A 10,969-nucleotide genomic window follows, 5' to 3' on the forward strand; every position below is an offset into this window, starting at 1 on the left:
AGTGGCACGGCCCGCTAGGTGGGTGTGGCGGGAAGTAGGTGAAGGAACGCCGGGGCGGGGCCGAGCGGCGCGTCCCTGGAGTGCCGGGGGCTGAAACCATCGAGAGGGAGGGCCAGAGAGTCATGGCGGTAAGGGGGCGGAGTGAGGGGTAACTCCGAGCCACGCTGCTGGAGGCGCGAGCTGGGGTGTGGAAAGGGTTCGGGAAGGGACTTCTGGGCGTCAGACAAGGGACGGGAGGGGGAAGGGCTTTGTCTGTGGCCTTCCACGCATAAGTATTTTGGCATTCTGGATTCTACTCTGAGCCTCAGCCGTGGTCTCGGCTGTCAGTTCACCGTCCCGCGTGCCTCGCGCACAGCAAAGTGGCAGGGGTCGGGAAGGTGTGCTAGAAACGATGTGACTTCCAATCCCCCGGGACCTTACAATCTAAAATTAGACTGGGTCACGTTTTATTGGGGGAGAATTCGGGGAAAATGTCCGTGGAGGAAGCAGCAAATGGACAGGTGTTAAATTGGGGGAGAAGGAAGAGTCAATTAGAATGGGGATTCCGAGTAGAGAAGACCTGCCTGAGCAGAATTATACAACAGAGATTATTAGGCGCTAAGCAATGAAAGATAGGTAGGCCCTGTGTTGTGAAGGGTTTTGAGTACCAGGCAGAGGAGTTTTTACTTAATTTTTACTTAATTCAGGGATCTGTTCAGAACAAGCCATTGGATTGAAGCAGACTGTATGAAGAAAGCTCTGGATCCCTGTGTAGCAATTTGGTACGCCAAAGCCAGAGGTGGAGGCCCATTAAGATGACGTTTTAAGAACTAAAATTAATTTTAAAGAGACAGTTTAGTCATGAGGCAATAAAGGGCTAACTAAACAGGATATTAGGAATTGAGCATGTAAAGGAGAGGATATTTGAAGGGTATTACTCATGGTGGTAAGGCATGGGGTTACTGACAGGTCAGTGGAAGAGAGTAGCTTCATCCTCTGTTAACTCTGGGCAGTGGGCCCCTTTCTATCTCAGCTAGTCCCAGGGACCACAAAAATTCTGCCCATTATCCTGATGAGAAGATGGTTACATTGTTCTCTCATGTTTACGGAATCTTTAGACCTCGTCCTCTGGCAGGAAATTGAACTATGAACAGGATAATGAAGGGCAAAATGGGAAGAGGGGCCTGAAGTCTCAGCCCTTGCATTCCAGCAGGACCTCCATCCCACAAAGGGAGGATATGGAAACACACAGTAGAACTGACCTGTCCTTCCTGCACCTGGCCTCTGTGGGAAGAAGGGATGAGGGTGACGAGGAATTGCAGAGTCCTTTCTAAACTAATCCGCTTTGTCCCATCTCCACTACTCTCCACCCCCAGGTTTGAAAATGCGTCAGAGCCTGTAAGGTTCAGTGTTTCCCTCTCAAGATGCCCCTTTCAGACTTTATTCTGGCCCTGAAGGACAATCCCTACTTTGGGGCTGGATTTGGGCTTGTGGGTGTGGGCACAGCCCTGGCCCTGGCCCGGAAGGGTGCCCAGCTGGGCTTGGTGGCATTCCGGCGCCATTACATGATCACACTGGAAGTCCCTGCTCGAGACCGAAGCTATGCCTGGTTGCTTAGCTGGCTCACCCGCCACAGTACCCGTACTCAGCATCTCAGTGTTGAGACTTCATACCTTCAGCATGAGAGTGGGCGCATCTCCACTAAGTTTGAATTTGTCCCCAGCCCTGGAAACCACTTTATCTGGTAAGGTTGGGAGCCAGGGAGGGCTCTAAGAGTAGAAAGGGGAATGAGAGGAGCTGGATTTGACCCCCCCATTCATTCACCTCATTGTGACCATTTTTATTCAGGTACCAAGGGAAATGGATCCGAGTGGAACGAAGCCGAGAGATGCAGATGATAGACCTGCAGACAGGGACTCCTTGGGAATCTGTCACCTTCACAGCTCTGGGCACTGACCGAAAGGTTTTCTTCAACATCCTGGAGGAAGGTGTGGGATAGCACGGGCTGCCTTTATGGCGAGGGGGGAGGGGGGGCAAGTTGCAAGAATAGGGGCATATGACGTCAGAGGAAGAGAAGCTTGGAGAGGAGGATCTTAGCCCATGAGACCAGAGGGAAGCTGTCTTGGCACAGGTCTGCCTAATAGCATGGCAAAGACGAATTACTGGCTTTGTCTTATTTCCCCCTTAGCTCGAGAGCTAGCCTTGCAGCAGGAGGAAGGGAAGACGGTGATGTACACAGCCATGGGCTCTGAATGGCGCCCTTTTGGCTATCCACGCCGACGGCGGCCACTGAGTTCTGTGGTTCTAGAACAGGGTCTGGCTAACCGAATTGTCCGAGACATCCGGGAATTCATCGATAACCCCAAGTGGTACACTGACAGAGGTGAGAAGCCGCTGGGGTCTTGGCCAGGCTGTTTTTGATGTGGTGCTATAGTAAGGGAAAACAGGCTGGTCTCTGTGGTCATATGGGATGAATATGAAGCTCTAGCTTAATTCCCAGAGATGAAAGTTGGCCCCCAGGGTTAATTTCTTCCAGTACTGAGGTCATCAGGCCACTAGGGGGCAGGGTTGGTAATGAATGTGGACATTTGAAGTAGAGTACTTGAATTCATTTTAGGCCCTGATCATCTTGGCTGTATTCCTAGGCATTCCCTACAGACGTGGCTACCTGCTTTATGGGCCCCCTGGTTGTGGAAAAAGCAGTTTTATGTGAGTAGGGTCACATTTTCTCTTAATCATTAAACTGGAGAAAAACTGAGCTGTGGGGTTGGAAAGGGAATTAAATGTGGAGACCCGGGAACATGATACACGTAGGACATGAGATGCCTTAAGATGGAGTGATAGAAGGGTTAGGTCTCTGAGACCCCACCCATTATGGGGAGGACAAGTATTTGGGCCCAAGGACTGATTTCGGGTTGCCTGCCTGCTGTCATCCTGTCCTCCACAGCACAGCCCTGGCTGGGGAACTGGAGCACAGCATCTGCCTGCTGAGTCTCACGGACTCCAGCCTCTCCGATGACCGGCTCAACCACCTGCTGAGCGTGGCCCCGCAGCAGAGCCTGGTGCTCCTGGAAGATGTGGATGCAGCCTTTCTTAGCCGGGACCTAGCTGCAGAGAGTAAGTGAGGGGAGCTGAGGAAATGGGGAGCATTTCTAAGTGACGGTAAATGAGGTACAGGAGTGAGGAGCAGTGGAAGAAAGTGGAAATCCAGAGGGCTGATGGAGGACGCCTGAGTTGGCAACGAGAGTTCACAAGAGTCACTGATAAGTAGGGGAACGTGGTGGGGAGTAGAAGGTTTAAGTAGGGTTATGATCATCCACGTCTCTTTATCTCTGCCTTCCTCTAGACCCAGTCAAGTACCAAGGTCTAGGTCGTCTCACCTTCAGTGGACTGCTCAATGCCTTGGATGGTGTGGCTTCCACTGAGGCACGCATTGTGTTCATGACCACCAACCATGTTGACAGGTAAGAAGGGATGAGGCAATCTGAGACTGAGGCAGGACTCCCTGCCCCCTCGGTGCCTTGGGAGATCAGGAGGTTCAGAGAAACCATCATTTTAGGGGGTAGCAGTGGTACTTGGGCCTGTGATCCTGCTTTTGCTGCTCTTAGGCTGGACCCTGCACTGATCCGCCCTGGACGAGTAGACATGAAGGAGTATGTGGGCTACTGCTCACACTGGCAGCTGACTCAGATGTTCCAGAGGTTCTATCCAGGGCAAGCACCTTCCCTGGCCGAGGCCTTTGCAGAACGCGTCCTTCAAGTTACAACTCAGATCAGTCCTGCCCAGGTCCAGGGCTACTTCATGCTGTATAAAAATGACCCTGCAGGGGCAGTTCATAATGCCGAGTCTCTGAGGACGTGACAGGCTGGCCATGCTCAGCTCTTCTCTAGCTCAATAAACACCTGCCACACCGCTCTGGTCTCTGACCCCCTTCCTACCTCCCTGTATTGGTACTTGAATAAAAAGCAAGGACCTTCAGGCATCCAGCATACACAAGTGTTGGGGCATAAGCTAGGGCAAAGCAGAGAGAAAAGATAGTATGGCAATCAGGGAAGTAGAGTCTTCCGTTTAAAAGGCATTCAATTAAAAAGAATGCATATGCATAAAAATGTGTGTGTGTGTGTGTACATAGTATATGTATGTTATGTTCCCATATATTCTGCTTAAATGCTGGCTGGCCTCTACTAGTTTTCCTGAAACTCACACTAGCAGAGACATCAGACCTGCCTTTACTCAGACCCTGATCTCTTGGGAAAACAGACTTTAGAGCAAAGTGAGGGCTATTCTGCCACATTCCAGTCTTGCCAGGAAGTCAGAAAAAGCCATACTGCACAAGCTAGGCGCTACTAAACAAAGAAGCCAAACAAGGCCAGATCTCTTTATTGCCCCCTGCCGCCCCAAATCCCTGTCCCCCCACAGTACTGCTAGGAACCATCCTCAGACTCCAGGCTCAGGGGCTCCCTTCGAGTACCAGGACGATAGGCTCCCCGACCCCGAGGCAGGCGGGGGTAGGAAGAGCCCGGAGTCCGACCCTTGGAGCGCTCCCAGCGAGCACAGTCCCGAGTCCTGCGGGGTGGGGGACCCTGCCAAGTGCCAGGCCCCTTCTCTTGGGGAGGACCTTTAACCCCTTGGCTACAGGGTTCTGGCTTTAGGTCCATGGGCTCCTTGAGGGGCCCCTCGGGAGGTGGCAGTTCCTGGGTGTCATTGGTACCTTTGTGGGCATTGCACTCCCCTCCCTTTAGGTGCCTCCGTTCAGGCTGTCTCCAGGGGCCTCGACCGGCCCGGGGAGGATCTAGCATAGTTTTCGGGGTCTCGCCCAACCTTTGCTGATTTGGCCCAGCCCCTGGAATCTTCTCACACGTGTGCTGGGAGGCCACAGGCAGAGGAGCTGATAGGTCGGGTTGGGCAGTTGATGAGGTGGACAGTTCTGTGTCAAGGGCACTGGGTGGGTGGGATCCTCTGGAGGCATCTACAGCTGACTCTGGTTCCAAAGGGGCAGGAGGCTAGAAAGAAGTGAGCAGATACAGTGAGGGAGACGCAGTTCCCCAAAGCGGGGAACTGCAGGCCCCTTGCTCACTACTGGAGCTGACCACCAGCAGCCTTAAGGGTAGAAGAGAGCTCACCCTCAGGGCCACAGTGGCAGATGCGTGCTGGTGGGAGGGTAGGTGGCATTAAGTGAGGACTGAGAAAGCCTTTCCTCACCTGCTGGAGGCTGATGAAGTACCGATTACGCTCAGCCTCAAGGTCGATGATACCCCCCCGCTCCTGCTGCCTTTGGTAGAGCCGCTTGCGCTCTTCTTGCTGGCGCAAGCTCTCTGCGTTAGGCTGGTACAGCTCCTAGAGGGAAGCGAGCAGAATGACAAGGAGGAAAAAATAAACAGTAGAAGGCAGACTTGAACCCCTGCTCTTTCAGGATTGCCTCAGGAAATCTGCACAACGTTCCTTTTTTCTCTTTGAGAGAGAGAGGATGCGAGCGAGAGGGACAGAGGCAGAGAGGATCCCAAGCAGGCTCCACACTCAATGCAGTGCCCTGATTAAGGGCTCAATCCCATGACCCTGGGACCATGACCTGAGCTGAAATCAGGAGCCAGATGCTCAACCGGCTGAGCCACAGGCACCCCCTGTACAAGGTTCTTGGGCTTGTCGCTCAGATGGGGCTCCCAAAGTCTTAGCCTAGTGGGGGCTACGGCTCTGCAGAGAGGTCCCAGGCTGGTCAAGCCCAATTCCCAAGACCCCATTCGAAGCGGACAAGATGCCATCCCTCCCTCCTTGGAGAATGCCATTATTTCTGGCTCAGATGAGAAGGGGGTTCCCTTACCATGGGCTGTTGAGGTTCGGGGGCTGCTTTCAGTGAGGCAAGATCATACACGAGGGGCTCTCTGCACACCGGACACTGCACACCGACTGCCTTCTAAAAACAGAGGAGCAATCAGAGCCCTGCTTCACAGCCCATGGTGCTCGCCAGCTGCCTAACCCAGTCAGCCAGCCTAATCCACACGGGGCTGGGATGAAGGGCAGAGGTACACCGTTCAGTAGTGAAGGATAGGACAGGAGTCGTCTCCGTAGATGGAGATGTGGGAACTCTCTGAAACTACAGCAGTACATAGATATGTTTAAAAGAATGACCTTTTTTTCTGGACAGAGGTGAGCTTTCATTAACCTCAAAGGTATCTGTGACCCTAAAAAGGTGAAGAGCCCCTGGAGTGGAGAGACAGAAAGGGTGTGACGCGGGGGGTCAGGTGGGAGCAGGGGCTGGGGAGCTGACCTGCTTGGTTGCGGCATGCTGTCGTTCCTGCTCCTGTCCTTGCGCCTGGAGCTCATGCTCCATGTGCTGGATATACCGAGCAAGGCAGTGGCAGTGGAAGTAGTGGTAACAGGGGGTTTTGGTAAAGGCCTCCTTCTCCTGAAGGCAGGACAGACATCCAGCATGACATCAGAGCTCTCATGAGCCCTCCACTGCCCGTCCCAAGCAGACCCCAGGTCCCAAGAGAGAAACCCACCTGGAAACCGTACAGGCAGATGACACACTGGCCATGGGGGATGTTGTTATCTGTGAGAATTTCCTTCCCTTTCTGAAAGGAGAGAAGACACTGTTCAAACAGGGAGGCAGGGGCAAGAACTGTGAACAAAGCCTGTCTATTATTCCCAGGAGTGACTGGAGGGACTGTCTCCTATCAAGTCAATGTTACTTTGTGTTCATGAGTTTCTGTCTTGGTGAGGAAGGGAGGATTCACCAAGGGAGGAATCAATCCTCCGTGGCCCCGCCCATCCCCCAGAATCTACCCAGCTGCAAAATCCAATTTCATTATTTTTCCACTCATTAAATCACTTTTAATATGTCTCGGGGATGAAAGTAATACACCTTCAGAGAACAAAATGTTCAATTAAAACGTATCTTCTGGGAGGTGTTCCTAGGTTAAACCCCTCTGAGTATCACTCCCACCCAAAAGTCTGTTCTGGAGTCAGCCTTCAGAAAGAAAGTCAAAGCATGGACAACCCAAACAGACAGAGAACTCAGGCATCAAGTTAGGCAATGAACTAACACATCTGCACTGCTGTCTGAATAGCTAATACTCTGGAATTCTGCAAAGTTCAAAGTGGCATTGTGGAGGCCGGGCTCAGGAGCGCTACAATGGTCTAAGCCCACTCTCTGACTCTGGGCCGCCCACCTTCATTCTCTTCTAAACATTTTTTCTCAAAACTCGAAGTTAAGGAAAACAAGACCGTACTTATTGTGTGTTTTTAATCTCAAGCAACAGAAATTATCTGTGTATGTGAACATGTAGCTCTATGTGTTCCCTGTGTGGTGTTAATTTCATCGGGGTAGAAACTCTGAACCATGATTTTCTCAGTCAGTTCCAAGAGCAGGTGAGCCTTCAAATGTTCATTTGTGGCTAGATCCTCTAAGCAAGGCCCCTATCTCTTGCTACTTTCAGCCACCAATGCCAAGAGAATGCACTGAAATGGAATAAAAAAATCCAAGTTAAAGAGAAAAAGTAATTTTCAAGATACTGCCATAGGCAACTTGGGGAAGCTACAGAACTGTCTTTTTTTTGGGGGGGGGGTATTCTCAGAAACAGAAGAAAACCTTATTTTTCTGGATTTAGGCCTTACCTAAACAAGGACTAAATTAATGACTCCAGACATATTTAAGATTCTAGGCCCATTACCTCCCTTGAGAGAAACTGCTCTAGCAGTTTCCCAAGCCAGGACACCTCTTACCTCGATGAGTTCATAGAGCATGGCAGTACCCAGCCCAGCATTGGCCACATGGCTCAGTGCCTGCGAAATCCTAAAAAGGGCAAAGCAAACATTAGGCCTGCCCCCTCCCCTCACCAGACTGAGCTGTATCTCCTTTTCCCTCCTCTGAACTGTCCAACTTACTTGTGGATCTGTTCGTCTGAGAGTCCTCGGGGGTTACGGATAGAGATCTGTGGCACCTCATTGGGATACTAGTGGGAGAGAATAACAAGTTACTGCTAAAGCACTCCACCTCAGGGCCTCTCCCCTTCCTCTCTTTGCTACCATAAAGTAGGGGCCTCACCTGTGCTGGGACCTGAAGCACCAGAGTGAAGCAGACATACTGTGAATCCTGATCTTCTGCCGTGGCAGGGTGCAGGGTAATGTAGATTTCCCATGGTGAAGATCTGCAAATGGATAAAGTGGGGACCTGGGATGTGACTAGGCAGGAGTTTGAGGACTGGGGAGAATGGAGGTGAGACAGTAAAGTGGGTGGAGGAAGTGAGCACTGGGCTCTTTCTTTTGGAGATTAAAGGAATAGTCTTTGTCTCCAGGAGAGCAACATTTTCTCTGGATCAAGGCTCACGGATTCTCCACGGAATCCTCTCATTACTAAGGGGACTCCTGCCCACCTCTAGTTGAATACGTACCTTCCATTTCCTTTAACCACCTGTAGTTCATCCAGATAGATAGACTCTAACACCTCGACTTCAGAGGGAAGTACCCTAGAGAGACAGGGGGAGATTGACTCACCATTACAGCTCTCCCTGTTAAAGCCTGCTAAAGCCAATGAAGGCTGGCTTTGTAGAAAACTGGCACTCTACCTGAGTGCATTCTCTTGCTAACCTCCATAAAAATGGGGGAAATATGTTTTAAGCTGTCAAGTGGCCAGGAAGGAAGCATGGAAGTTACTCTGTCAACAGTTGAGGAAATGGATTCCCAGGAAGGTGAAATAACTAGCTCAAATATCAAAGTTTAACAGAGACAGAACTAGAACCAGAGCCAGGTTCCCTGACCTCCTTTTTAAGTTCCATCGCACTGTTGATTGGCCATCTATCTGACCCAGAAATATCACGTCCATTGATTACCAATACCGCTCCTGGATCTCCCTACACCACTGTTCACATGGGTCCCAGTGTCTACACATACTGCCAGTATCAGTCACCCTAAGCCTATTCAAAAAGAGATACCAAGAAAAAGAGATAAAGGCCATGATACAAAAGAGCCACCAACTTTGGAGTAACAGGTACCAGTCACTTACCAGTTACATGATCTGAGTAATTATCTCTGTAAGCTTGAGTCAACCTACCATATATAATACCACCTACTCTCTAGGGTTAGAGAATAAAAGGTTATTTATGTACAGTACTTAACAATATCTTGGCCACAGTAGCTAGTCTATGTCCTCTTTTCTCCTATTGGTATATAACTTTCTCCCTTGAAAGAAGGAAGGATGTAGTTAATATTCAATGTATTCATGACCCTTGTTGTTTGGCTGATCTAGATCAACCTGTTTAGGTCAGGATCTGGTGGTCAAATGTAAATGAGAGGACATACATATTTAATCCTAGAAACAGCAGTTGTAATGCCATTGAAGATGAGTGGCTGGGTTGAGTCCGTAGCTCTACCCAGGCAATGCATGTAAAAATGCATTCTTGGTCTCCTTTCTATAGTTATTGTTACCTCTTCATCAAGAGCAGGTCTGCCCTAGCATGACCTATATATTACTGGCTCTCAAACTTTCTTTTTAAGCCTCAAAATATAAAATAGGTAACAGTGGAGTACTTTGGTTGACATGAGTGTGGGAGTCTCAGAGCATCACAAGCCAGCTGTGCAACCACTGCTACCCTTTCCATGGCTCAAAGTGTCTCCTCCAAATCTTAAAGTTCCCCTGAAGAGGGTTGAAAAACCATGAGCCTAGATGGTCTCAATAAAGGCCAACACAGGCTGGGCTCCCTGAACCAATGAAACACTGACGTGTAACCTCCATTAAGAGGCCCTTCAATACTTCACCCCACCATAGCTGTGACTTGCCCTGGATGTGAGGGATGGGATGGGATGGTGGTAAGGTGGTGGCCAAAAAAAAAAGGGGCGGGGGAGATCATAAGAGTGCTAGTCCTAAAAACATAAGATTTGGAGTCAGATAACTTGGATTCCTAGTCATAACTATGTACCTTTTTAGCAAACCGATTTGCCTCTTCAGGCCTCATCTAGTCCCACTAGATGCCCCATCTAGTGCCCACACCTCAGTTATTAATGAAAAGAAGGCTTTTATATAGGTTACAAATCCATCGTGATTCTCTCAACTATTCTATGAGGTAGATGCCACACCCACCTTTTTACATCTGAGTACACTGACTCACAGAAGCTAGGTGGCCTGGTTAGCATCACCCAGCTAATAAAATGCGGAGTGAACCCACATTTATCTTATTTCCAAATCCCAGAGTCCTTCCAGGTTTTGGTCTCTTGTTGAGAACGTTTGAGAGAGAGAAGGACTAGGAGAGCATTTTGTGAGGTGTAAAGCTTTATTCAGACAATAGTCCTCATTAGTGCTGGCGGGGAGGGAGAAGGTCGAGGAAAGCCTCGGCGGAACTAGGCTGATCCAAGGGGAAAGAGGGACGTGAGCTGGAGGACATCATTCTGGGAAGTAAAAAGCGGCGGGGAGGGGGGGGGTGTGTGTGCTGATAAACAGGCATCCTCCGGGACCCTGGGCAAATCCACTTCAGGGGAGAAGAGGGGATCGAGCCAGACAAGGCGCAGCCCGAGCTGGCCTGGGCGGCGCAGATCCTGTCTCCTCTCCATCAGATCAGCGCCCCTCCACCTCCCGCTCCCCAGTGCAGAAGCTCTCTGAGACATGTCAGCGTCTCTGCAATCCCTTATCCCTCGCTCCGCCCCACGCGCCCGCCATACGGACCGTCCGCGGCCACTGCCAGTCCCCCGGACCGGATCCAGGCGGCCAGCCAAAGCCCATGCCCCCAAAGTTACCAGTCCTCCTCCCCGGCAGCTGCCGACGCAGACGCCGCCATGTCTTCTCCGGCCCACAGCCGGAACCGGAAATACTCTCGGGGAAGTCGGAGGCGGCAGGTTAAGGGAGGGAACGAGGGAGGGTGGGTAACGGGCCGTTTCTAGGCAACCATAGACTCCAGGTCCTTAGTGGGTCCTGATGGCCAAGAGAGGGATCGGAAGTGCCCTAGAAAGTGCCTATGGGTGGTCCGACGACTCTCCAATACTTCTGAAAGCCTTTGTCCTC

At 50.8% G+C, this 10,969-nt stretch overlaps 2 protein-coding genes across 4 annotated transcripts; one reads left to right on the plus strand and one right to left on the minus strand.

Annotated features, from left to right (window-relative positions):
* The first annotated feature begins 43 nt into the window (after window positions 1-43).
* Window positions 44-4,082, plus strand: BCS1L (BCS1 ubiquinol-cytochrome c reductase complex chaperone). 2 transcript variants are annotated; one of them, XM_040476277.1, is made up of 8 exons: window positions 44-128; window positions 1,356-1,723; window positions 1,828-1,967; window positions 2,168-2,362; window positions 2,625-2,688; window positions 2,927-3,096; window positions 3,326-3,443; window positions 3,588-3,893. In XM_040476277.1, exons 2-8 carry the CDS (start codon window positions 1,404-1,406, stop codon window positions 3,838-3,840), a joined length of 1,260 nt encoding a protein of 419 aa, XP_040332211.1. In that variant the 5' UTR covers window positions 44-128; window positions 1,356-1,403; the 3' UTR covers window positions 3,841-3,893. The 2 variants fall into 2 exon arrangements, with proteins under 2 accessions (XP_040332211.1, XP_040332212.1); XM_040476278.1 differs by lacking the exon at window positions 44-128 and adding an exon at window positions 138-185 and having other exon boundaries at window positions 3,588-4,082.
* A 241-nt stretch (window positions 4,083-4,323) lies between these two features.
* RNF25 (ring finger protein 25) lies at window positions 4,324-10,963 on the minus strand. Of its 2 annotated transcripts, none has more exons than XM_040476276.1 (10): window positions 10,705-10,963; window positions 8,370-8,444; window positions 8,024-8,126; window positions 7,864-7,931; window positions 7,702-7,771; window positions 6,480-6,551; window positions 6,245-6,382; window positions 5,798-5,887; window positions 5,182-5,316; window positions 4,324-4,982 (listed from the first exon to the last, which is right to left on the minus strand). In XM_040476276.1, the coding sequence occupies exons 1-10, from the start codon at window positions 10,743-10,745 to the stop codon at window positions 4,404-4,406; spliced, it is 1,371 nt and encodes a 456-aa protein (XP_040332210.1). In that variant the 5' UTR covers window positions 10,746-10,963; the 3' UTR covers window positions 4,324-4,403. The 2 variants fall into 2 exon arrangements, with proteins under 2 accessions (XP_040332210.1, XP_040332209.1); XM_040476275.1 differs by having other exon boundaries at window positions 5,798-5,890; window positions 10,705-10,955.
* Between the last annotated feature and the right edge of the window lie 6 nt (window positions 10,964-10,969).

This window comes from Herpailurus yagouaroundi, unplaced genomic scaffold (genome assembly GCF_014898765.1).
Source record: "Herpailurus yagouaroundi ecotype Mexico unplaced genomic scaffold, PumYag 140, whole genome shotgun sequence".
In the NCBI taxonomy this organism is placed as follows: Eukaryota; Metazoa; Chordata; class Mammalia; order Carnivora; family Felidae; genus Herpailurus; species Herpailurus yagouaroundi.

Coding starts and splice junctions, on each gene's coding strand:
- BCS1L (XM_040476277.1), top strand. CDS start 1,404: ATGCCCCTTTCAGACTTTATTCTGGCCCTGAAGGACAATCCCTACTTT. Junction 2,689..2,926: donor TGTGGAAAAAGCAGTTTTAT/GTGAGTAGGGTC, acceptor TGTCCTCCACAG/CACAGCCCTGGCTGGGGAAC. Junction 3,444..3,587: donor ACCACCAACCATGTTGACAG/GTAAGAAGGGAT, acceptor TGCTGCTCTTAG/GCTGGACCCTGCACTGATCC.
- RNF25 (XM_040476275.1), bottom strand. CDS start 10,745: ATGGCGGCGTCTGCGTCGGCAGCTGCCGGGGAGGAGGACTG. Junction 5,891..6,244: donor AGCATGCCGCAACCAAGCAG/GTCAGCTCCCCA, acceptor CTCTGTTTTTAG/AAGGCAGTCGGTGTGCAGTG. Junction 5,317..5,797: donor CCGAACCTCAACAGCCCATG/GTAAGGGAACCC, acceptor GCTTCCCTCTAG/GAGCTGTACCAGCCTAACGC.